This window comes from Erpetoichthys calabaricus, chromosome 2 (assembly GCF_900747795.2).
Source record: "Erpetoichthys calabaricus chromosome 2, fErpCal1.3, whole genome shotgun sequence".
NCBI lineage: Eukaryota > Metazoa > Chordata > Cladistia > Polypteriformes > Polypteridae > Erpetoichthys > Erpetoichthys calabaricus.
This window is the reverse complement of record NC_041395.2, coordinates 20,410,754-20,436,048: the sequence shown is the minus strand read 5'-3', so window position 1 is coordinate 20,436,048 and position 25,295 is coordinate 20,410,754. Positions and strand designations below refer to the sequence as shown.

The following is a 25,295-nucleotide window of genomic DNA, read 5'->3' as shown; positions in this document are numbered from 1 at the left end:
CGACCCAAACCATGACACTACCACCACCATGTTTCACAGATGGGATAAGGTTCTTATGCTGGAATGCAGTGTTTTCCTTTCTCCAAACATAATGCTTTTCATTTAAACCAAAAAGTTCTATTTTGGTCTCATCCATCCACAAAACATTCTCCCAATAGCCTTCTGGTTTGTCCACGTGATCTTTAGCAAACTGCAGACGAGCAGCAATGTTTTTTTTGGAGAGCAGTGGCTTTCTCCTTGCAACCCTGCCATGCACACCATTGTTGTTGAGTGTTCTCCTGATGGTGGACTCATGAACATGAACATTAGCCAATGTGCGAGAGGCCTTCAGTTGCTTAGAAGTTACCCTGGGATCCTTTGTGACCTCGCCGACTATTACACTGCTCTTGGAGTGATCTTTGTTGGTCGACCACTCCTGGGGAGGGTAACAATGGTCTTGAATTTCTTCCATTTGTACACAATCTGTCTGACTGTGGATTGGTGGAGTCCAAACTCTTTAGAGATGGTTTCGTAACCTTTATCAGCCTGATGAGCATCAACGACTCTTTTTCTGAGGTCCTCAGAAATCTCCTTTGTTTGTGCCATGATACACGTCCACAAACGTGTTGTGAAGAGCAGACTTTGATAGATCCTGTTCTTTAAATAACATAAGGTGCCCACTCAAACCTGATTGTCATCCCATTAATTGAAAACACCTGACTCAAATTTCAATTTCAAACTAACTGCTAATCCTAGAGGTTCACATACTTTTGCCACTCACAAATATGTAATATTCGATCATTTTCCTTAATAAATAAATGACCAAGTATAATATTTTTGTCTCATTTGTTTAACTGGTTTCTCATTATCTACTTTTAGGACTGGAGTGAAAATCTGATGATGGTTTAGGTCATATTTATGCAGAAATATAGAAAATTCTAAAGGGTTCACAAACTTTCAAGCACAACTGTACATATATAGATAGATATTTTACCAAAGTTAGTTTTCTAATTTCTATATTGTTCCCAAAACACAGAACTTGGGAAATAACACATCACTTAATTAGCCCAGGAGTCCAATTAAAAACAGAAGCTGGTTAGAACAAAAACCTGCAGCCACACTCAGGGGGTCCACAGGACCGAGTTTGGGAAACAATGGGCTACTGACTTCATAGGAAGAGTCACCAGAGTCACATGAATGTCACTGCCGAGGTAAGTAAACCTCTCGATGAGGTCAACACTCTCTCCGCACACAGACACACTGCTGATGGCCGTGCCCAAGAGGTCATTAAAGGCCCTGATTTTGTTTTTTATCAGGACACTGGCAAGCCCAGACCCTCAGACTCCTCACTCAGTCTCTCGAGCGCCCCGATCAGAGCCTCCATTGACCCATGAAGATCAGAGCATTGTCCCCAAAGTCAAGATCCGTGAATCTTTCTTCACCAACAGATGCCCCACAGCCGCTGGACCCCACGACTCTGCCCAACACCCAGTCCATACAGGCATTGAACAGAGTAGGAGCAGAACATACCGCTGATGAACACCAGAATCAACTGGGACAAACACAGAGGTCCTGCCTCCACTCTGCACAGCATTCACAGTACCAGTGTACAGGCCATGATATCCAACAACCTCAAGGGGATCCTGTGAACCCTCAGGAGGTCCCACAGGGCAGCTCGATCAACGCTTTATGAAAATCAACAAAGGCTGCAAAGAAACTCTGCCGATATTCACATTTGCTCTCCATGAGAACCCTCAGTGCCAGGATGTGGTCGATGGTAGACTTCTTAGGCGTAAAACCAGACTGTTCCGGTCGCTGGTAGGTGAGCAAGTGATCACAGATCCTATTGAGGACAACCCTAGTGAGGACCTTACCCGGCACCGAGAGCGGTGTTATCCCCCAGTAGTTCAGGCCATCGTCCTTCCCTTTCCAAATAGTCAGTTGGGATGATGCCAGTCTCCCAAATGAAATCAAAGATTGCTGGCAATGCCAGGAGGCCAGCCTTACCACCAGCCTGGAGAAGTTCACCCCGGATACCACAGATCCCTGCAGCCTTCCCTACCCTCTGCTGGTGAGATTGGAGGATCACCGTCATAAGCAGTGGACTCCGAGATATGTAACATCCCAGCCGGAGGATCAGAGTTAAACAGTCGCTCAAAGTAGGGGTCACAACTGCAGTGTCATCTGTAAGGACCGCTCCATCAGCCACCCTGACTGCGACTCTCCGATGAACAGACTCAGATGTGCGTAATGCTTCGATTTCTCTGTAAGCAGGACGTGGGTCTCTAGACCATTGATGGTGTGTCACCTGCTCACAGATTCCTCTAACAAACGCCTCCTTATCTGCCCTCAGTGCCCTCCCAGACATCCTTCTCAGTTCCCAGTACAGACCAGAATTGTCATCAAGCCATGCACTGCAACTCCTGTCGATGATATCCAGGGTGCTACACCATTCTGTGTAAATCAGTGGGGTCTATGAACGAAGGGTCCACAGCTGGGTTAGGTGAAGCCTCGCCCCTTATGCTGGTGTGATAACAGCTTGGGCATTACATGAACAGACCATCAGCCTTCAGGGATCAGCGACAAGTGAAGAGAGAGCCCACTGTTAGCCACCTCATCCAATCTAAAACGACTTCTTCTGAAGGGCACTAAAGTGGCAGGCACACCACATGAATGGCAGGCCAGCAGTCAGTCACTACCACCCTTGAGACCACCCGAATGAGACAAACTAACACCGGACCCTGTGGACTGGAGACGCCTCACCCGTACTCGAGCCACTGGGTCTGTGCCATGGTGACGTGTTCAGGGATCACATAAATGAGGGTGAAGATCTGAAAAAGAAGATTAAAGTCATGGATAAGATGATGGGGTGAGCCTGGCAGAATGAACGGACTAAACGGGTTTATAACTTAGTAGGAAAAAAGTGACACTGTTAATTAAATCACAAAGCTGTGACTTGTCACCCAACACCACAGCAGAGCAAACACAAAACTAAAATCATAGACGGCAGACGAACGGGACAAGAGGGGGACCGAGGTCTTATAACGTGGGGACGCTAAGCAAAGCTCACAATGAGACCACCTCAGTGAAACTGGAAAAGTGACCAGCAGGCCAGCAGCACACGGACAAGTTATGCTCTGATGTCAAATTATGTATGAATGAGTCAGCTTAGTTTATTAACAGTTAGGAAGTCAAATGTTATAAACCATTCCTACATTTAAGAAAGAAAAAGATGCAAAACCCAAGTATCCCGCCATGTTATAAACTGGGTTATAAACCACTTTTTAACTGAAGCGCCTTGCAGTACCGTTCTGTAAGTCAGTGAAAAACCGTACTGTTGTTGCTTTTTTGGCTTTTGTCCGTTCTTCTCTAGTTTTCCTTCTGCTTCTTCAGATAGCGGGCCCGAATGCTCTTGTTCATATTCATGGACTGCTTCATGACCAGCTTGACTGGCATCAGGCAGGTGGTCAGCCAGCCCTGGGGAAAAACAAAATGGAGGAGATCAGCAGGTCACAAACCCAAGGGGAGGCAGTGAAGGTGTTTTTAAATCAAATCGATGGGCAGGTGCCACCCTGACCCAGCTGGAGGGCTCGAGGCTGTAGAAAAGGGATGGTTAGGGTGTCAGCGGACACAGTGGACTTTTCACTATCACACTGGACCAGCTATTGCTAAGAAATATTAGAATGGAAATTAGGAAGAAAAAAATTAATATTACAAAATGGCCGAAACATCTCACAGAGCACATGAATTCAGTGAACTTTACCTTTGTATCGCGCCCTTCACTGAGGGAGGCACAGGGCACCGTGACGAGTTCTCAGGTAAACTACAAACGCTACAAATGACATAAGGAGTGCAGATAAAGCCAAATAAGAGGCAGGAAACAAAAGTGTGCGGAGATGGATTAACGTAAATGGAGTCCGGCAGAGTCAGGCCACACATTCACCGCTGAACGTAATAAGAATGACACACCGTCCTCCAAGTCCAATGGAACTCTTCTTATTCTTCCATTGCTATTCCCATTTTTATATTTTTGTTTGACTATTGGCACAAAGTTATGTTGGGTCATGAAAATATTCAAAACTAGGGGGCTTCACCCCCTGCTTGCTTCGCTCGCCAACCCCCCTGGCCTGCGCTGCGTGCCAGCCACTTTGTGTCTCTGCCGCTCGTGTTGTGAATGCACCCCTGTGAGACGCGGTCGCTCCTCCGACACCCCCTTCTTAAATGGTGATACAATGGGAAACAAATTGTTTTTTTGTTTTTACCTCCGCTTTGCTTCATCATCAACTTCTCCTCCTCCTCCTCCTTGCAGGACTTTAAACGTTCTCTTGACATTCCATATCTTTCTATTATAAAAGAAAATCTTGAGACGAGACGAGACTATTGGCCAAGAGATTTTGTCAAGTCCCGCCCTCCTCTTAACGGCCCACGCCCTCTCACCTCTTGTTCGTGTGAATGCTTTTGTCAGACTCAGTTCCTATGCTCTCAGCTCTTATACATTTTTATGTTTTCCTCACTTTAAGTTCCCAGTAAATGAAGACGTATTATGTCCAACTCTTATTGAAGAGTTTCATCCTGAAGGGTTATCAATAGAAGAAATGAGTACACGGGCAAACCTAGCACCGAGAAATGATGAAGTCAAACAAATTAACGTAAAAATTGTCGATCAGTTAAACGGCAAATTGGTTAAATGCGTATCAATAGACTAAGCTGAAACAGTTGGTGGTGATGGTGTGGAAGATGAAAACATCAACTTACAATATCCCATAGAATATGATAGTTAACACCGTCAGGTCTTCCACAGGCTGAATTACTGTTGAAAGAAGGATGTATTGTAATGTAATTGTGTAATTTATGTCTGAGTGATGGGCTATGTAATAGGAGAAGATTAGTTGTATTAAAAATTGGTCGAACAATTCTGACACTTAAAATTTTAACAGGCGACAAGAAAGGTAATGTAGTCCATCTTCACTAATGACATTAGACACCAAAGGAGATCTTGACATGCCATTCGTATTAAAACGTTTACGGTTTCCCGTTAGAATAGCTTTTGCTATGACAATTAACAAATCACAGGGACAAACATTCGAAAAAGTCGGTTTATTTATTAGAGAGAAAGAAACGAAATTCACTCACGGGCAGTTATACGTTGTGTTGTCACGATGTAAGTCCAAACACGGAATCAAAATTCAATGTGATATTGACGAAAAGTTAATTCCAAATATTGTTTTTACTGAAGTTTTACAGTAAAAGTGTAAGCTTATAAAATATTTGTGTGTTAATTTCAAAGCCAAACAGAATGAAAACGTATAAAACAACATGAAACAATTTTCTTTCAAATTATTACGTTTTACTATTTTTTACTACGGTTAATTACTCACTGTAATGTAAAATAGTTATTTCTATTATGCATATGTAACAATTTCCATGAAAATAACAATCTGTTTAAATTGTACATCCACTTCCCCATACGCGAGCGGCAGAGCTGTGAAGTGGCCAGCGCATAGCACCCACCCGGGGGTTGGCGAGAGAAGCGAGCAGGGGGCAGAGCCCCCTAGTCTTACATATAAACGTCTACACGTGGAAGTGTGCGCGTCTGTCTGTCCGGCCCGGAAGTGCGAGCATACGGCATGAAGCTCAAAGCGACTCTGTCGCCAAAGTGAAACTGCTGAGGACAGAGAAGCTCACTTAGCCGCTCAGAGACAATGAAGACGAGCCCATCGGCCAAATGAAACCTCCGAAGAAAGAGAACCTCACTTAGCCGCTAATGCACAACCCATGCGATTGATTGACTAAAGTGCCAGAATCCGTGGTTTCTAGGAGTCCAGGCTTTTTACAACACGGGCTTACGGTACACAGCTAGTTTAGTACAAGAGCAGTGAATCCTTCATCAATTTGCCACACAGCACAGACATGAATGACCGACCCACTGATGTTTGATGAGCGTTGTGAAGACCCAGAGATGTCTTTGTTAAGGTCTTGTTACGTTTTTGCAGTACCTGAACCTGAAGTGTTACCAAGATTTCTTCTGTTCTGATCCGTCAAATTTATGAAATAACAGGGAGGAGGCGGAACCTAAAGGGGCAACTATTCAAGGCAGAAACCCCCCACAGATGGGACATCAGTCCATCACTGGGATCACAAGCCGGCACCGACACACACTAGTTTTGCTTGGGACTATGCATTACGTTTGGCTTTCTTGGCATCTGCCCGGTTTGGGAAAGTCGGTTTCTGTTCCCGTTCCTCAGTTTCAGACTACTTGGTTTTCGTGTGTATTTAAACAAATCTGTCTCTTTACGCGCATTCATTCAGTTTTTAGGAATCTGCCGAGCTCATACTTGTATTTCACCTGAGAACTTGTCCCTGTGCTCTGTGCCTGCGCGATATAAAAATGAACTAAATTGAGTCAAGTTGACTGCCGAGTCCCAACTGTACTGTGCTGGAAGTTTTCCTCAGGGATTTTTCTAGTAGGGTTCATGAACTGAGAGGACACCTGAATAATCAGGGGCACACCAGGCACTGGTCTACAAGGGGTTAAAAACCAAAAGGAAAAGACAATTTGAAAATGACACAGTAACTGCGACAGACAAGACGTTTGTGGTGGCTTATGGGTAATTCAAACACGCACAGCACAGTGTGGATTCATGGCAGGCTTGAGAAAAGGGCCAGGAGTGAGGTGGGCTCAAGGCACAAAGCAGCTCTGGAGCTCGCTCATGCCAGGCTCACCAGTTAACCATCTGAATGACTCGGACACCATCTGGTCTTCGTCCTTGTTGCTCTGCTAGACACTGGCGTTATGGCCACTCTTTCGTCAATATCTCTGAGCCTCTTTGCCCTTGTGCATGACCCCCGTGACGTTTCAGCCCCCCAGTCTAACTACTCACCAGCACTGCGTGAGGCAGGTAGCCGTTGGTTTGCTCTTGCAGCCCCACTGTACCCAGCGCAGATCGCACGTACGTCTCCGGGCTGGGCTTGTCCAGCGTCGGCCTGCGGATCTTACTCAGTTTGGTGGCGACGTAGAAGGGCAAAACGCTCTGTGTGGTGGACATTGTGCCAGAGGAGAGAAAGAAAAGAATCACAACATGAAACAAGTGGAACATTTAGACTGGCAGTCATGTCAAAAAGTTTACCCAGAAACCAACGCCTTTACAGTTTAGACGTTTGATTCCTTTTTTTTAAAAAAGGCATTTCTGGATGATCCCCCCCCGATTGTAGTCGTGGGCTCTGAATGAACCTCCTTTTAGTCCACACTTATGTTATGTACAGTACCCTCTCGAATTACAAAAAGAATCAATCTGGGTTGTGAGTCGCAGGACTGTCACACTTGTCACCCTGGGACTGCGGAACCCCTAAGTAAAAACATTTTAATCTACAGAACCCCTAAAAAATTACAAAAAAAAATTCTTATATGTATATATATACTGTATGTATATTGGTTATTTGAAAAATACTTTTAATCAAGAAAATATTTATCAATATATATATATATTTATCAATATATATATTATATATATATATAGTGTCCTCCATAAGGTTTGAGATAAAGCCCCATTTCTCCCTGATTTGCCCCTCTGCTCCACACTTTAAAATGACAAATCAGACAATTGCAGCCTTTCATTGAAGGGGATTTGCGGACATTTCGGTCCCACATCACTTTTTCGACACGGCCCCCCCATTTCAGGGCACCAGCGATGGCAGGTCTATTAAAGCCGTTGTCGTATTTAGTTCTTTGCCGCATATCCCAGCATGCAAGTCTGCAATTCATAGACACCACCAGGTGCTGAGGGTCTTCTCCACTGATGCTCTGTGAAGCCTCTAATGCAGCCATCTTCAACTCCTGCTTGATTCGGGGGGCTTGTCCCCTTAAGTTTTCTGTTCCACATATGGAGGACCTGCTCAGTTGGATTTAAGTTGGGTGACTTGCTTGGCCCTTCAAGAATTTTCCATTTTTTATCTTTGAAAAACTCCTGTGATGCCTCAGCAGCATGTTTGGGATTACCATCTTGTTATAATAATAATAATTTGTTTCATTTATAAGCTACTTTTCTTGCTACTCATAGCACTTTACATAGTAAGTGGGGAGTCACTTCAACCACCACTAATGTGCAGCACCCACCTGGATGATGCGACAGCAGCCATTTTTGTGCCAGTGTGCTGACCACACATGAGCTGTTAGGTGGTGAAGTGGTGAGAGAGAGATAGCCGATTAGGGACTGGGGATGACTAGGGGGTCAGAATGACCAGGCCATGATAGACAATTTAGCCAGGACATTGAGATACACACGACGCCATTTTAACAGCAGTGTCCCCGTCACTGCACTGAGGTGTTGGGCTCCACACTCGGGCCACAGGGTAAGCGCCCCCTACTGGTCTCACCAGCACCTCTTCCAGCAGCAACCCAAGCTTTTCATAGGTGGTCTCCTATCCAAGTACTGGCTGGGTCTGGGCACGCTTACTGTCCAGTGGATGACATTCTCTGAAATGCATGTGGTAGGATAACATGTCATCCAAGGAGTTTGTAGGTATTTACTGGAACTCAAGCAGATCAGATGTTTCTCTCAACCTCGGAATTCATTGTGCCACTGCCATCAGCAATGAAGAGAAGTGCGCCAGGACCTGAGGCAGCCATACATGCCCAAGCCGTAACACCCCCAGCACCACCATGTTTAACAGGGGAGGTGGTCTGCTTTGGATCTTGGGCAGTTCCTTCTCATCTCCACACTTTGCTCTTGCCATCACTCTGATGAAGGTTCATCTTTGTCTTGTCTGTCCACAAGACTTTTTCCCAGAATTCTGCAGGCTCTTTCAAGTCCTTTTTCACAAACTGTAATCTGGCCATCCTGTTTCTGTGGCTAACTAGTGGTCTCCGTCTTGCAGCATGTCCTCTGTGTTTCTGTTCATGAAGTCTTCTGCTGATAGTCATCTCTGACACGTCCACATAGGCCCTCTGAAGGCTGTTTCTGATCTCTCAGACAGGCATTGGGGGCTTTGTCTTGACCATAGTGAGGATTCTTCGATCATCAGCAGTGGAGGTCTTCCTTGGCCTACCAGACCCTTTGTGATTACTGAGCCCACCAGTGTGTTCTTTCTTCTTCATGATGTTCCCCACAGTTGATTTTGGTCATCCTAAGGTGTCACTGATTCATGGAGAACCACTCCCTGCCATACCTTCCCCCTTTCTATGCTTTGGGTATGATCAGGATGTCATGGCTAACGAGAGGGAAGCGATGTGTTGTGTGGCACGAGGTGTGTAGCCCCCCAGGGAGGCTGGAGTGTGATGGGAGTTTTTGGAGTTACCCATTCTTTGCTTCCGGCACGTCAAAGTTTTAGCACCGATCCAACACTACAGCTGACAGAAGCTCTGGAGGAACTCCACGGGTTTGAGAAGCGCTGCTGTAACGTAAGGCTCTTACAGGCTGAGAGCCATTTTAGATGTGATGGTCCAGGTGACAGGATCTCTAGTCAGACATTGATTATTAATGTCACATATGTTCACACAAAACACCCAGAAACTTGTCAGCTTGACTTTTACTTTACTCACCCAGACAGACTCATTTCACAAATTGTTATTATATTGGGGGGGGTGTGAAGCTAAAGTTAGAAAATGGAATTTATCAGACAATGGAGCGAACCTTCACAAGACTGATCAGGTCATTTCTCAATGGAGTCTCGCAGTGCCACCAGAATAAAAGGTTCTGTCTCATCCTCGCCAACCACTTGCACACCACTCTCTTCACGTCATCATCTGTCTTGAATCGATGACCTCCCAGATGTTTTGTTTAGCGGTCCAAAAAGGTGGAAATCACACCGCGGTGCCAAATCTGGCGAATAAGGAGGATGTGGTGATACCTCAACCTTCAGTTTCTCCAGATAAGCCCTGGTGTTCTTAGCAGTGGGCGGGTGGGCAGCAAAAGGACTCCTTGAGACAGCAGGATTGAATAGCAGGCTTCACATTTGGTAACTTGCACTAGTGACTGGCGTACCCCTCGGCATGTCGGGTTCGGGTGCACGAGTGGTTGGTGAGGACAAGACAAAAACCTTTTATTCTGCTGGCACTGCCAGGCAGGTGGAGTGAGTGCATGGAGACTCCACTGAGAAATGACCTGATCAGTCTTGTGAAGGTTCATTCCATTCTCTGATCAATCCCATTTTCTCACTTTAGCTCGACTCCCCCTCGTAGTAAATATGTATCAAGTATCCGATGATTCCTTATCTAACCTGCTGTGTCCAATTCAGGATCACGAGAGCAGCACTGAGCACAAAGCAAGAACCAACCTGGATGGGATGCCATTCTGCAAAGAACATGCAAATTCCACACAGACCCTGGCAGCGTTAGGCTAAAATAACGGAGGCAAACGCACACTGACCCACTTGAACCCGTGTCAATCCTTATTCACTTGTCGCCGTTGGAGCAGGACTTGTACGCTTGTCACTTCAGTCATCTGTACGTTTGTCTGTCCTTTTGCTGATCATCTGAAGCGATCATCAAGAAATGCTGTGTGTGTGTTGCTGCTTGTCCAATGTGAAATACTGGCAATGTGGCTTATTGGTGAGACTGGATGTAATGGGTTGGGGGCACGGGGCACCCCAAAAACCAGTTGGGTTGGGCAGAATACAATTGGCATTAAGCGGTAGGGCTGATGGGAGGACACCCTGTGTTGCAGTAAGTTTGTTCAGTAAATGAATCGTAAAGCAGTAAAATTACCACAAGCCAACCGCACTGCAAGTCTTCACCACATGGCGGAGACGATTCCAATACTGTCCCTACAGTTCATTCACGAGAAAGTGAAAAGATAACAGATAAGGAGACAAAACTGCGGTCAGTGTTTCCCGACCTCTGTGGTGTCACGACCCAGTTTTTCACATGCCAGTGTGTTTGGAACCCACCGTCCCCCTCCATGAATTTCGCACAGTTGTCTGAGCAGGGGGCCTCGTCAGTGAATCGAGGGCGATCGTCAAAGTGGGGGTGAGGTCCCTTGTGATCACCACAGGGCGATCATCAATGCCTTTTCCTCTTCGGTGACTCGAGGGCGATCGTCAGAACTAGGAGTGAGGAGGTCCTTGATTGGCCACGATCCACCTGTGAATGGAGTGCGAGTGGTGAGGGTTGTCCGGGGTCGGCCACAGCCCATCGCCCACAGGTTGGGAGACACTGCTGTGGTAAACTTGTGGTCAACCCTCAAGAGGTGTAGGGGTGGACAAACAAAAACCCACCAATTCTGACAAACTCCAAGCATTGATTCTGCAGGAATGGGCAGCTGCCATCAGTCAGGATTGGGTGCAGAAGGTGATTGCCAGCATGCCAGGGTGAATTGCCAGGTATCTCAACTTTACTTTTATCTGTAGGCCCTGTTTGCATGAAGATCTGCTCTGTCTGCCTGTTCAAATAAGTCAACTATGTACACACACACACACACACACACACACACACACACACACACACTGTGTAATTGATGTAATTAATGTACACTGTATTAGCATTTTAGTATTTATGTTTCTGTTACACCTAATTACATGTGTTTGTTGAAAAAAAAACGAAGGTCCAAGTCTTTAGAGTCCTGGTGCCCCGTTTGTGAGACATGGACGCTAACCAGTGACCTGAGACGAAGACTGGACTCCTTCAGTGCTGTGTCTCTTCAGAGAGTCCTTGGGTACCGCTGGTTTGAGTTTGTGTCACAACTCCCCGAAGGTGATCTGCCTCACAGGATCCTCATTGTTGAGGACCCGAGTGGCTGGACCAGGCCAAGGGGACACCCACATAACACCTGGCTCTTTACGGAGGATGCCCAGGGATGTTTTCTGACCACAGAGAGTCAGGACCTCAGGTTTTACATCCCATCCAAAAGACGGCGCCATATTTACAGCACAGTGTCCCCATCACTGCACTAGGGCATTGGGGTCCGCATTCAGACCACAGGTATACAGGTAGGTCTATAAATATTTGGACAGAGACCACTTTGTTCTAATTTTGGTTCTGTACGTTACCACAATGAATTTTAAATGAAACAACTCAGATGCAGTTGAAGTGCAGACTTTCAGCTTTAATTCTGTGGGGTGAACAAAACGATTGCATAAAAATGTGAGGCAACTAAAGCATTTATTAACACAATCCCTTCATTTCAGGGGCTCAAAAGTAATTGGACAAATGAAATAACTGGAAATAAAATGTTCATTTCTAACACTTGGTTGAAAACCCTTTGCTGGCAATGACAGCCTGAAGTCTTGAACTCCTGGACATCACCAGATGTTGGGTTTCCTCCTTTTTAATGCTCTGCCAGGCCTTTACTGCAGTGGCTTTCAGTTGCCGTTTGTCTGTGGGCCTTTCTTTCTGAAGTTTAGTCTTCAACAAGTGAAATGTCTGCTCAATTGGGTTAAGATCAGGTGACTGACTTGGCCATTCAAGAAGTTTCCACTTCTTTGCTTTAATAAACTCCTGGGTTGCTTTGGCTGTATGTTTTGGGTCATTGTCCATCTGTATCATGAATCAATTTGACTGCTGTATTTAGCTGGATTTGAGCAGACAGTATGTCTCTGAACACCTCAGAATTCATTCGGCTGCTTCTGTCCTGTGTCACATCATCAATAAACACTAGTGTCCCAGTGCCACTGGCAGCCATGCAGGCCCAAGCCATCACACTGCCTCCCTCCACCGTGTTTTACAGATGATGTGCTATGCTTTGGATAATGAGCTGTTCCACACCTTCTCCATACTTTTTTCTTGCCATCATTCTGGTAGAGGTTGATCTTGGTTTCATCTGTCCAAAGAATGTTTTTCCAGAACTCTGCTGGCTTTTTTAGATGTTATTTAGCAAAGTCCAATCTAGCCTTACTATTCTTGAGGCTTATGAGTGGCTTGCACCTTGCAGTACACCCTCTGTATTTACTTTCATGCAGTCTTCTCTTTATGGTAGACTTGGATATCGATACGCCCACCTACCCCCTGGAGAGTGTTGTTCACTTGGTTGGCTGTTGTGAAGGGGTTTCTCTTTACTGTGGAAATGATTCTGCGATCATCCACCACTGTTGTCTTCTGTGGACGTCCAGGTCTTTTTGCATTGCTGAGTTCACCAGTGCTTGCTTTCTTTCTCAGGATGTACCAAACTGTAGATTTTGCCACTCGTAATATTGTAGCAATTTCTCAGATGGGTTTTTTCTGTTTTCGCAGCTTAAGGATGGCTTCTGTCACCTGCATGGAGAGCTCCTTTGACCGCATGTTGTCTGTTCACAGCAAAATCTTCCACATGCAAGCACCACACCTCAAATCAACTCCAGGCCTTTTATCTGCTTAATTGATAAGGACATAACGACGGACTTGGCCACACCTGCCCATGAAATAGCCTTTGAGTCAATTGTCCAATTACTTTTGAGCCCCTGAAATGAAGGGATTGTGTTAAAGAAATGCTTTAGTTGCCTCACATTTTTATACAATCGTTTTGTTCACCACACTGAATTAAAGCTGAAAGTCTGCACTTCAACTGCATCTGAGTTGTTTCATTTCAAATTCATTGTGGTAATGTACAGAACCAAAATGAGAAAAAAGTTATCTCTGTCCAAATATTTATGGACCTAACTGTATATGACAGATGCCTGTATTATTTCTATAGATATAACCTCCCTTGTCGAGAGGTTTACTTACATCGGCAGTGACGTTCATGTCTCTGGTGACTCTTCCTATGGAGTCAGTAGATGGATTGGGAGAGCATAGGGGGTCACTGGACAGGGGTGTGTGGCGCTCGTGATTATCTCTGCAAAAGGATGAAGGTCCAAGTCTTTTGAGTCCTGGTGCTTACCATTTGTGAGACATGGATGCAATCCAGTGACCTGAGATGAAGACCGGACTCCTTCAGTACTGTCTCTCTTCAGAGAATCCTTGGGTACCGATGGTTTGACTTTGTGTTACTCACGGAGTCCTGAATGAGGCACATGACCAGCATTGTGAGTGAGTGTCAGTTACGGCACTACGGCCATGTGGCACGTTTCCCTGAGGGTGATCCAGCTCGTAAGATCCTCATTGTTGGGGACACAAGTGGCTGGACCAGGCCAAGGGGTCGCCCATGTAACACCTGGCTGTGGCAGATAGAGGGTCTTTTCTGGAGGGTGGGACTGGACCGCGTGTCTGCCTAGGGGGTTGCAAACTGGGATCCTGAGTTGTTTCGTTGTGTAGAGGGTGCGGCAACGCGCTGTACCAGTGGATGTTCCCCAACTTGACTTGACTTGTTGAAAAAAAAAAAAAAACAAGTCTCGTTCTGGAGTGGCGGCTCGGATGCTAGGGATCTGCAGGTTTGAATCCCATAGACGTCAGAGGTGACTTGACCTGCAAGTGCTCCTTCCTGGGAATGACGTCAATCCTCATCAGAGTCGGAGTCAGAAACAGTTTTGGGTAACTGGAGTCGGCAAAAATCTACCAGCTCCGACTCCTGATAAATTTAAATTGTAATGAAAATACAATCCATCAAGTTCAAATGTCCCATTTCACAAACAATAGTCCGAATTAACTACTTCTGATGTAAGAATAAAGCCCAGTGCATAGTTGTGTTACTACTAGTGTGATGTTCAGCTGAGCGATTATACAACCTGACATTCACATATTGTACTCTGGATTATGGTACATTACAAAAAGTGTTTTCATTTTATTTCAGATATAATGTGTTTAACAAGTGTAATGATGGAGGTGGAGGTGTGTGCGATGGCCTGATGTGTGCTATGGGGTTCTTGTCTTTTGTTTAAACTGGCCAATACAGTAGAGAGTCGGCTTACCTAGCCAGTAGTTCTGTTGTTAAATGACGTGTAAGTTTGCCTTCCGTCAATCAACATGGAAACCCCTTAGCATATTAAATACAGAGGAGTCGGAGTCGGAAGTACTGGAAACGAAGGATTTATCTACCGACTCCACAGCCCTGGTGCAAGCAGCTCCTCAAACCTGCAAGGAAAACTTAGGGGTTTGCTGGCAGGACTGGCACTCCAGCCGCTATGAGAAACTTCACACTCAATCAGTGTGGTGCTGAGGGGTCACTCGCTGCACAGCTGCACTCGGAACTCAATTCGGGGGGGGGGGTTGATGTGTGGTGGGTGCAGCAATGCGCTGAACTCCCAGCCTCCCTCTCTCTGGGGGGGCTAAACACAACTCAACAGGTGGTCACTTCCAAGCTGTTTCTCGGCCTTCAGTCGTTTCACTTCCATCTCCCTCAAAATGGTGTGAGGTCCGCCCAGAACCACCAATGTGGCAGGGTGGCCTTCCCTCTAGAGCCTCATGTCGGAGTTCCCTACTTTCCTTTCTTTTTCGGCCCTTATTCAGACTATTCAGATAACTGGAAAGTGGCCTCGTCTGGGCCAATGCTGACATTTTCTGCAATTCGTTTTTCTTTTCTGAGAACAGCACCTCTACATTTTCAGACTGTAAACACTTTGTTTCATAACCAAAGATTTTTTTTTGTTTTTTTTCTAATCCCTCTTGCTGTGGAAAATGATGAATGCCAATCCTATGAATGCATTTTTTTTTTCTTAAAAGCATTAAAAGACCTAAAAACAAAAAAAATAAATAAATAAAAAGAGGGAAGCCGCGCTACGCCCTAAAGGCCCAACGGCATCACAGCCTTAGGTGAGTGAATGCAAGTTTTTGCTGTTGCTAGGCGAGTGGCGGTTTCCACGGCAACGGTACACAATCAGAAGAAGAAAGAGGAGTCGGCCTCCTCCTCAGTGCCATGGAAGTGCATTACCTGCACGGTGATCCCCCGGCTCTTATATTCGGCATGCAGCGCTCGGGAGAAGAAATCCACAAATGCCTGTGAAGGAGACACAGAGAGAAAGAGAGGAGTTAGTCACGTGACACCTCAAAGGAGCGCAGCCAATCACAGGCCAGTACACCACGGGCCAGTCCTGGCACCTTCATTCCAGCACGTTTTTCTCAAAGCTCCTCAAGTCGTTCCCTTTGTTTGTTGGCTCCATGCCACCGACGAAAAAGAACTGGCGTGGCACCCAGAAACAACTCTCCTGTCAGTTAGCCACCGTTAGCCAATCAACAGGCTTAACATCGGGCGCATCACCTGATTGGCTAGAGTTGCCATTAAGCGTTTTGTCACTGTTGGTTACATTTATGGGCATCCCAGCAGGGGGCAGTCTGGACTCCATATCTGGTCCACTGAAACCCTGGTGGAAAAACAGGACCTTCTAGACAGCGGTGGTCTGCACTGCTGCTTGGCTGCTCTCCTTGTTTCCCCCACCCACATTCCAATAGATGGTACAGCAGCTCAAGTTGGCATCCTGATGTTCAAATGTGGCCTCCAAGTGGTTGGGAAAGTGGCCACCACTCCGAGAGTCAGTACGAGCATGAAGAGTTAAAAGCAGGAGAGATGTGTTTGTGTGCAGCTTAACGAGACCGAGCGGCGGAAAAGAGACAGACAGACAAACAGAGTCAGACAGACGGCGTACACCGAGGCGGCACACGGACTTCAGCTTACCTTGGTAGCAGAGTAGAGCGTCAGCAGTGGCACCGGGTACATGCCGCTAGCCGAGGAGATGTTCAGAATCACCCCCTTGGACCTGAAACAAGGAGCAGAAGAAAGCATTGAGCAGTGCAGTGCAGTGGAGCCCCCCAGTTTAGTTTACTAGCGATGAGTCACACTTTGACCCTGAGTGTGTCACTTCAGCTGTAAAGTAATATGTGAAAGTAATTGTGAGACTGGTGATGATCATGAAAATCACTATATGACAGAACGACGTAAAAGACACTATAAACCAGCACAGAAATAGAAAAATACAGACGTGAAAGGATCGATATAATAGGCAAATATGATAGATATAGGTGAAAGGCACTATATAACAGATGGACAGAAAAGATTGAGACGTGAACGGCCATAGATGAACAGATATGGAAGAAACATTATGGCAGACAGACAGATATGAAAGGCACTATATAAAAGTAAGATACATAAGAAAGGTACCATATAATAGATAGGAAAGACAGTGTACAACATGACAGTCAAAGGTATTAACTACATGACACAGATAGATAGGAAAGGCACTATATAATAGATAGATAAGATGGACATAAAAGGTCAGATCTGTATAACAAGAATGGCAATAAAAAATATACCATAGAGAGATAGCTAGCTATGAAAGGCACTATATAAGATGTGAAAGGCACTATATAAGAGATAGATGTGAAAGGCACTATATAAGAGATAGCTATGAAAGGCACTATATAAGATGTGAAAGGCACTATATAAGATAGATATGAAAGGCATTATATAAGAGATAGATGTGAAAGGCACTATATAAGATGTGAAAGGCATTATATAAGATAGATATGAAAGGCACTATATAAGATGTGAAAGGCACTATATAAGAGATAGCTATGAAAGGCACTATATAAGATGTGAAAGGCACTATATAAGAGATAGCTATGAAAGGCACTATATAAGATGTGAAAGGCACTATATAAGAGATAGATGTGAAAGGCACTATATAAGAGATAGCTATGAAAGGCACTATATAAGATGTGAAAGGCACTATATAAGATAGATATGAAAGGCATTATATAAGAGATAGATGTGAAAGGCACTATATAAGATGTGAAAGGCATTATATAAGATAGATATGAAAGGCACTATATAAGATGTGAAAGGCACTATATAAGAGATAGCTATGAAAGGCACTATATAAGATGTGAAAGGCACTATATAAGAGATAGCTATGAAAGGCACTATATAAGATGTGAAAGGCACTATATAAGATAGATATGAAAGGCACTATATAAGATGTGAAAGGCACTATATAAGAGATAGCTATGAAAGGCACTATATAAGATGTGAAAGGCACTATATAAGATAGATATGAAAGGCATTATATAAGAGATAGATGTGAAAGGCACTATATAAGATGTGAAAGGCATTATATAAGATAGATATGAAAGGCACTATATAAGATGTGAAAGGCACTACATAAGAGATAGCTATGAAAGGCACTATATAAGATGTGAAAGGCACTATATAAGATAGATATGAAAGGCACTATATAAGATGTGAAAGGCACTATATAAGAGATAGCTATGAAAGGCACTATATAAGATGTGAAAGGCACTATATAAGATAGATATGAAAGGCATTATATAAGAGATAGATGTGAAAGGCACTATATAAGATGTGAAAGGCACTATAAAAGATAGATATGAAAGGCACTATATAAGATGTGAAAGGCACTATATAAGATGTGACAGGCACTATATAAGAGATAGATGTGAAAGGCACCATATAACAGATGGACAGAAAACATAGAGACGTGAATGGCCATAGATACACAGATATGGAAGAAACATTATGGCAGATAGACAGATATGAAAGGCACTATATAAGAGTAAGATACATAAGGAAAGGTACCATATAATAGATAGGAAAGACAGTGTACAACATGACAGTCAAAGGTATTAACTACATGACAGATAGATAGGAAAGGCACTATATAAAAGATAGATAAGATGGACATAAAAGGTTCTGTATAACAAGAATGGCAATAAAAAAAATATACCATAGAGAGAGAGATGTGAGAGGCACTATATAAGAGATGTGAAAGGCACTATAGACCAATCCATAAATCCCTCTGCCTAATACTGTGCAAGTCCCCCTTTTGTGCGGCCAAAGCTGCTCTGACCCTCCGAGGTGTGGACTCCACAAGCCCTCTGAAGGGGTCCCGTTAGACGTTAGCAGCACATCATTTAAGTCCTGTAAGCTGTGAGGTGGTGCCTTCCATGGATCAGACTTGTTTTTCCAGCACCTATAGCACCTAAGGCGCTATATAAAGCAGGAGCTCATTGTTTTTGTGTCATTATTATTAACATCCAGATGAATATTCTCTGTGAATTTTTTTTTTCTGGATCCTTATATTTTTCCTCCACACCCCATGCCAATGTGAGTATGTGCCCGTCTGTGCCCTGTCGTTGGCTGCCATCCCCTGCCTTGTACCCAATCCAATGTTAGCCACTGGTCCCCCACGACTTTGAACTGCATAAGCAGATTAGAAAATGCATGAATGTATATCACTAAAGAAAATCCATGCAGATGAAATGATTTTAAAATTAAAGAATTTTAGAACTAATAGAAACATTATTGAAATAGTGAAAAAAGAAGCTGTTATACTTGCTAAAAGACACCAGAACAAACTGTAGACAAAATGCACATATGGAAATACTTACATAATTTAAAACAATGGACATTCCGTATCCCTCGGGTTTTACATTAATAGCATCTTTTATTATGGTGAGCTCCAACTACTGTGTTTATGAATAACAACAACCATGACAATGACAACTTAATGCCACTAGATGGCGACATTGCCTAAGAAAACCCCAGCAGCAAAGCATGAGAGGCTCAGCTGAGGCTTTGAAGAGTTGGCAGCCAATGAGATGGCTTGGAATTCTTTCTAACAAAAGATGCAAAATTGATTCATAATAATTACGAAACTGCAAGAAAATATAGTCTTACAGTCACCGGCAAAAACGTTACTGATAATTTCTTAAAAGTTTCTTCATCTAAACTTACACAGGCAGCATGGTCACCCTGGAGATGGGCAGGGTCTGGATGGGTGATTGACGGCAGGTGTGCTGCAGCTCTGGAACTTTCTCATTGAGAAACAGGTGGAGACCCACATTAGAAATGCAGTCTGGCAGATAACCACGGGCGGGCGGGGGGGGGTGGGGCATAGAGAGGGACAGGACAAATGACACCGGACGACGCTCGGGGGCCACTGTGAGAGTGGAACAGCCCGTCTAGTTTAAGTGACTGTCATTTTGACGGGGTGCTTCTCACGGGCTTTAACAGTGAAAGGTGATCTGCTCGAAGTGCGACTGTGAATCATTTGTTGTTAAATAAGCGTGGGGTGTGTGTCTTTGTCTTTTCGTCTTGGTGCTCATTACAATATGTATTGTAATCCGTACTTTACATCGCCTGATGAGCTAACTCCATGTTAGGGTGCATGGTGGCACAGCGACTCGCACTCCTACCTCACCGCTCCTGCCCTGCTCGCCTCTGCCACCCATGTTGTGTCTTTGTGGGTTGTCTCTCTCGTCCCACAGTCTGATGTGAACTGGCGATTTTATGTTTTCGTGGGCCCTGCTGTGGCCTGGTGTCCTGTCTCAGGTTAGTTGGTTCCTGTCTTACATCTGGGCTCCAGACACCTGTAATCCTGAATTGAACTTTTCTTCTCCTTCTTCTTCTTCTTTCGGCTGCTCCCATTTAGGGGTCGCCACAGCAGATCAGCCATCTCCGTCTGTCCCCATGTCTTTTACATCATTTTGACTGCCTTCATGTCCTCCCTCACCACATCCATAGACCTCCTCTTTGGCCTTCCTCTTTCACTCTTTGCCTGGCAGTTCCATCCTCAACATTCTTTTCCCAATGTACCCCCCTCCCCTCCTCTCTCCTCTGCACGTGCCCAGATCATCTCAATGTAGCCTCTGTCACTTGGTCACCAAAGTGTCGTACCTGAGTTGTCCCTCTAATGTCTTCATTCCTAATCCTGTCTACCGTCATCACTCCGAGTGAAAATCTTCAACTCTGCTGCCTGAGACCCGGCGTACTGTGGTGTTCACTTACCTAAAGCCCCTCCCTCCTTGTCTGTGTCTTGGCTCGGTGGGGGGGCGGATTGGGGAAGAGAAGGTGGTGGTGCTGGGACTGCACTGGTGGTCCCTGTTCTCAAAAGGGTGAATTCCATTTAACAAGGCTCAAGCTTCTAAGCCTTGATGGTCTATTCAGGTCACCTAAACAGAACCTCCATCCAGGAGGTGGACCTCAGATCGGGAAGAACTAATGTGGGTTTTGTTTTTGTGTGGATCAGTGAAGAAACACGGATAGGTCGATGGGGTCCTGACCCTCACATGTGCTGATCAGCACGCAAATCGTCATCCAGCCCCACGCTTGGTGAGCATCTACATATGCTGTGTTGATTTAGAAAAGCTCAGGACCCCTTGATACCTTGTGGAAGGGTCTTCAGCAGTGTGGGGTTTTGAGCCATTCAGGCCCCCCCCCCCCCCCCCCCCCCCGTGTTTGTGGATGGAGGGTGTTGTCTTCACATACTTGATGTTTAAATGGGGTCGGTTCAATGTGGGCTTCAGAGTCCGTCAAGGGTGGGATCTCCCACACGGCGTGTTTAACAAATGAGGGATGGGAATTGGCCCCTCGTAATCTGAAGTCCAGAAAAGAGAGGCTTGTTCTCTGCAGGTAACGTGGGTGAGGAGCTGATCCAGGTTGGGGGATATCAAACATCTTGGGGGTCTTGACTTGTTCGATTGACTCAGAATCGATGGAGCGGCACTTTTGTAGACATTGTACCAGTCAGTGAGGCAGAAGTGGCAGCTAATTCCTCAGATGAAGCTTTTCATTTCCCAGAAGGTCTACACCTTCATCCCCATCTATGGTCATGGGCTCTGAAACAATGAAATGGAAAGAATAACCAACAAAAAAAAGGAGGCTCCTGTTGTTGGTGGGCTTCACCATTTTAGTCCAAAGAATCAACTCCAACGACTCCTTTGAGGATTTTAAAGACCCCCATGCGGCCTCCTTCACTCCAGACCGGAGCTTGTCACGGTAGGACATGTCCTTTAAGGCCCGATTCACGCGTACGCCTCTGCCGAGATGTGTGATGATGCAGGTGTGTCTTTCAATGCGAGATGACACGTGTGTTTAACGCACCTAAAGTTCACGTTTGTCTGTGTGCCAATTCCACATGCGCCTGCCTGGCATTGGGTTTACCTCTCTATGGAGGATCTCTGTCCACCTCCAGATTGTGTACCTAACACATGTACAGGATGAGCTCTCTGTATATGAAGATTTCAAAGAGTATGATATAGTGCCTTTCAAAAAAAAACAACCGTCCGCGGTGCCAAGTCATGTCGTTTGCCACACTGTAGGTGCTGCTCAGCTGATGCTGTTTGTCATGTGACAGTCCGAGTCACCGACAATACACAACACATCTCGGCCAGCGGATTTCTTTTGACGAGAGCGGCTGCTGGCATTTGATGCCATGCTGTAATGGAAAATGAATGGCGATTCATCTTTATCTCGTGGTCTTTGCTACCACCTAGTGGATAAAAGCAAACATTCGGAACATTTTAGGTGACTTTTCTCAATGGTTAGTTAGCCCTTAATTTTTTATGTCGACTTTTGTTGACACCCACCCACCTTGAAAGTTCTGTAGTGGGGAAAAAATGAATTGGTCAATCGCTGGAGTGCTCTTCTGTTATTTGCAGATAATGTTGTCGAACCATGTGACGTAAGTTGAGGATGATACCAAGATAGGCGGATTGGCAGGTAATCTCAAATCTGTTAAATCATCACAGAGGGACTTGGACAGCAGACAGATTTGTGGCAGATGAAATTTAATGTCAGTAAATGTTTAAGAATTACACATAGGAAGGAAAAATGTGAGGTTTGAATACACAATGGGCGGTCTGAAAATAGAGAGTCCACCTTATGAGAAGGATTTAGGAGTCATAGTGGACTCAACGCTATCACCTGGCAGACAGTGTGCAGAAGCCATTAAGAAGGCTAACAGAATGTCAGGTTATATAGCGCCTTGATGTGTGAAGTACAAGTCACAGGAGGTTCTGCTCCAGCTTTATAACACACTGGTGAGGCCTCATCTGGAGTACTGGGTGCAGTTTGGGTCTCCAGGCTACAAAAAGGACATAACAGCACAAGAAAAGGTCCAGAGAAGAGCGACTAGGCTGATTCAGGGCTACAGGGGATGAGTTATGAGGAAAGATTACAACAGCTGAGCCTTTACAGTTTAAGAAAAAGAAGATTAAAAGAGCTGAGCCTTTAGAGTTTAAGAAAAAGAAGAGTAAGAGGAGACCTGACTGAAGTGTTTAAAATGATGAAGGGAGTTAGTCCAGTGGATCGAGACGGTGACTTTAAAATAAATTATACAGCAACAACACACAGACATGGTTGGAAACTTCAGAGTAAATTTTTAGACAAATGTTAGAATAACCGACCACAGGGTGTGATGGACAGCAGAACGTCAGAGAACTTCAAATCCCAATTTCATGTTATTTTGGACAATTGAGGTGAATAGGATAGATAAGCTTGTTGGGCTGAATGGCCTGCTCTCGTCACAGTTGTCCAGATGTTCGAACGTTACGGTGACAGTCATGCAGACTGTAATTGGAAGGATGCGTCAGAATCGATGTGGGTTACACGCATGCTCTCGGCTTTGTCTGTGGGACTTCTGGGAGAGGATGTTTGTTAGGAAATGGCAAGAGCCAGGCTTTCAGAGTTTTATGTTTTCAGAAAATGCCTGATGGAAGGACACCTCGCTCCACAAAGTCGAAGGTCAGTGCAAAAGAGGATGGCCGGCAATGCGTTGGATGGGTACAATCACACACCTAGATGATGAGCTGACGGCCGGACACATTTCAGAACGGCTACTTGGACTTGAAGGCCACTGAGGAGGAGACACAAGTCTGTAACTTAGTGCAAATGACAGAGATTCACCCCGTTGAGGCAGGTGTGAAGACACAACACGAGGCAAAAGTAACTAAATACAGTTAAGTTTGCTCATTTTAATAAAGATAAGCAGTCATTACCATACATAACATGTGGCGAGTGTATAGCGCCCCCTCTTAACCTCTGACCTCATCACTTACATACGAGTAAATGGCCATGGATTTTGTTAGTCTTTTATTATTGTGCCTGTAGACAAATGAAAATACAGCATCTTTTTTTTTTTTTTTTTGAAGTGTTTTGCAAAAAAGTGTCTTTGTAACCCGATATATTAAATTACAATCATTTTTGACTTCAAATCACTTTTATCTTTGCATATTTATGGTCTTAAAGTGCGCAGCATTGCAAACTCCCCGTCCGTCCTTTAAGTCCAACACAAACACAGCAACAGCATCCACAAGACTGAGACGTCCGAGAAAAGCCCATTCAACAAATCAGCGCGCGCTCACACACACACACACACACGGCCATACAGCGGCACGCTCACACGCCCACGCTCACACACAGCATGCTATATTCATTCCAGCTGCCCCTATTGTTGCTATGGAAACTACTTTCCATGCACGACCTACAGTATACGGTTCTGAGGCATGAGGTACCTGTGTGAGCAGGAATTGATGAAGGCGGGGGGGGGGGGGGGGGGGAGAACAAAAGAAAGACACACAGACGGACAGAGGGGGCCATCTGTCCGCAGCCCTCAGGGAAGTGACATGAAGCAGCGGTCCCACCGAGGTCCACCAAAGGGGCTTGCACCAAAGTTACAGGCGGCAGCATCTCAGCCTGTAGAAGTCTTCAAATATCCACTGGGCACAAACAGATACTTGGGTTTGCCTTAAGGGACAATGTCGGTCAGTCTCTGTGAGAAAACCAAAGCAGAAGCCACGAAATAATAAGTACACACGTATACAGCATACAGACAAAAGCTAAACACAAAGTCACACACATACTGTATGCAGTGTGCACTGTATGTAGATTCATAGGGCCAATACTGTCACGTGCACAGAGTACAGCGTATACAGTCAATATACAGACACACACGGCTTATAGACACACAAACAGCACAAGTACACACATACAATTTCCTACTGAAAAATAAAACTGAACAACACGAGGGTCCCTTTGTTGAGTTTCCCATCTAAAACTTTAATGTTAACTTAATGCTGACTTCTAGCCCTTCTGGTAGATACACTCGGACCACAGCCGGTGGTCTTGACGCCATCTGTCTGTCTGCTGATGTACGTACTGTAGAAGTCCCTAACTATATACCTATAAAGCAGTAGATCTAATTGGATAGAAATACACACACACACAGTATTTTATATTGGTAGATATGTAAGGCACTATAAAATACATAGACATGTAAGGACTATTGAAATAGACACAAATGTAAGGCACTATATGATAGATAGATAGATAGATAGATAGATAGATATGAAAGGCACTATATAATAGATAGACATGAAAGGCACCATATAATAGATAAGAAAGGCACTATATAATAGATAAATAGATATGAAAGGCACTATATAATAGATAGATAAGAAAGGCACTATATAATAGATAGATAGATAGATGTCAGGCAGTATATAGTAGAATGACAGATGAGCTGATAGATATGTAAGGCACTATACAGTAGGTTGATGGATATGTAAGGCACTATATGATATGACAGACAGGCATAGCTGTGTAAAGCACTATATAATAGATAGATAGTTAAGATATTGTATGGTAAGTCAATGGATGTGTAAGGCACTATACGATAGACAGACATTGATATGTACAGTGCTATACAGTCGACACCAGTCTGGCCCATAAAATATCTAGATA

At 44.7% G+C, this 25,295-nt stretch overlaps 1 protein-coding gene across 1 annotated transcript in view; it reads right to left on the bottom strand.

Annotated features, from left to right (window-relative positions):
• Positions 1-3,127: 3,127 nt before the first annotated feature.
• hsd17b12a (hydroxysteroid (17-beta) dehydrogenase 12a) overlaps positions 3,128-25,295 on the bottom strand; it is a 246,328-nt gene continuing 224,160 nt past the window's right edge. The window contains exons 8-11 of the mRNA XM_028793497.2: positions 16,434-16,515; positions 15,693-15,758; positions 6,861-7,010; positions 3,128-3,456 (exon numbers count right to left, since the gene is read on the bottom strand). Of these exons, the coding sequence (XP_028649330.1) occupies positions 3,349-3,456; positions 6,861-7,010; positions 15,693-15,758; positions 16,434-16,515 (406 nt within the window). The 3' untranslated portion in view covers positions 3,128-3,348. The remainder of the gene's footprint in view (positions 3,457-6,860; positions 7,011-15,692; positions 15,759-16,433; positions 16,516-25,295) is intronic.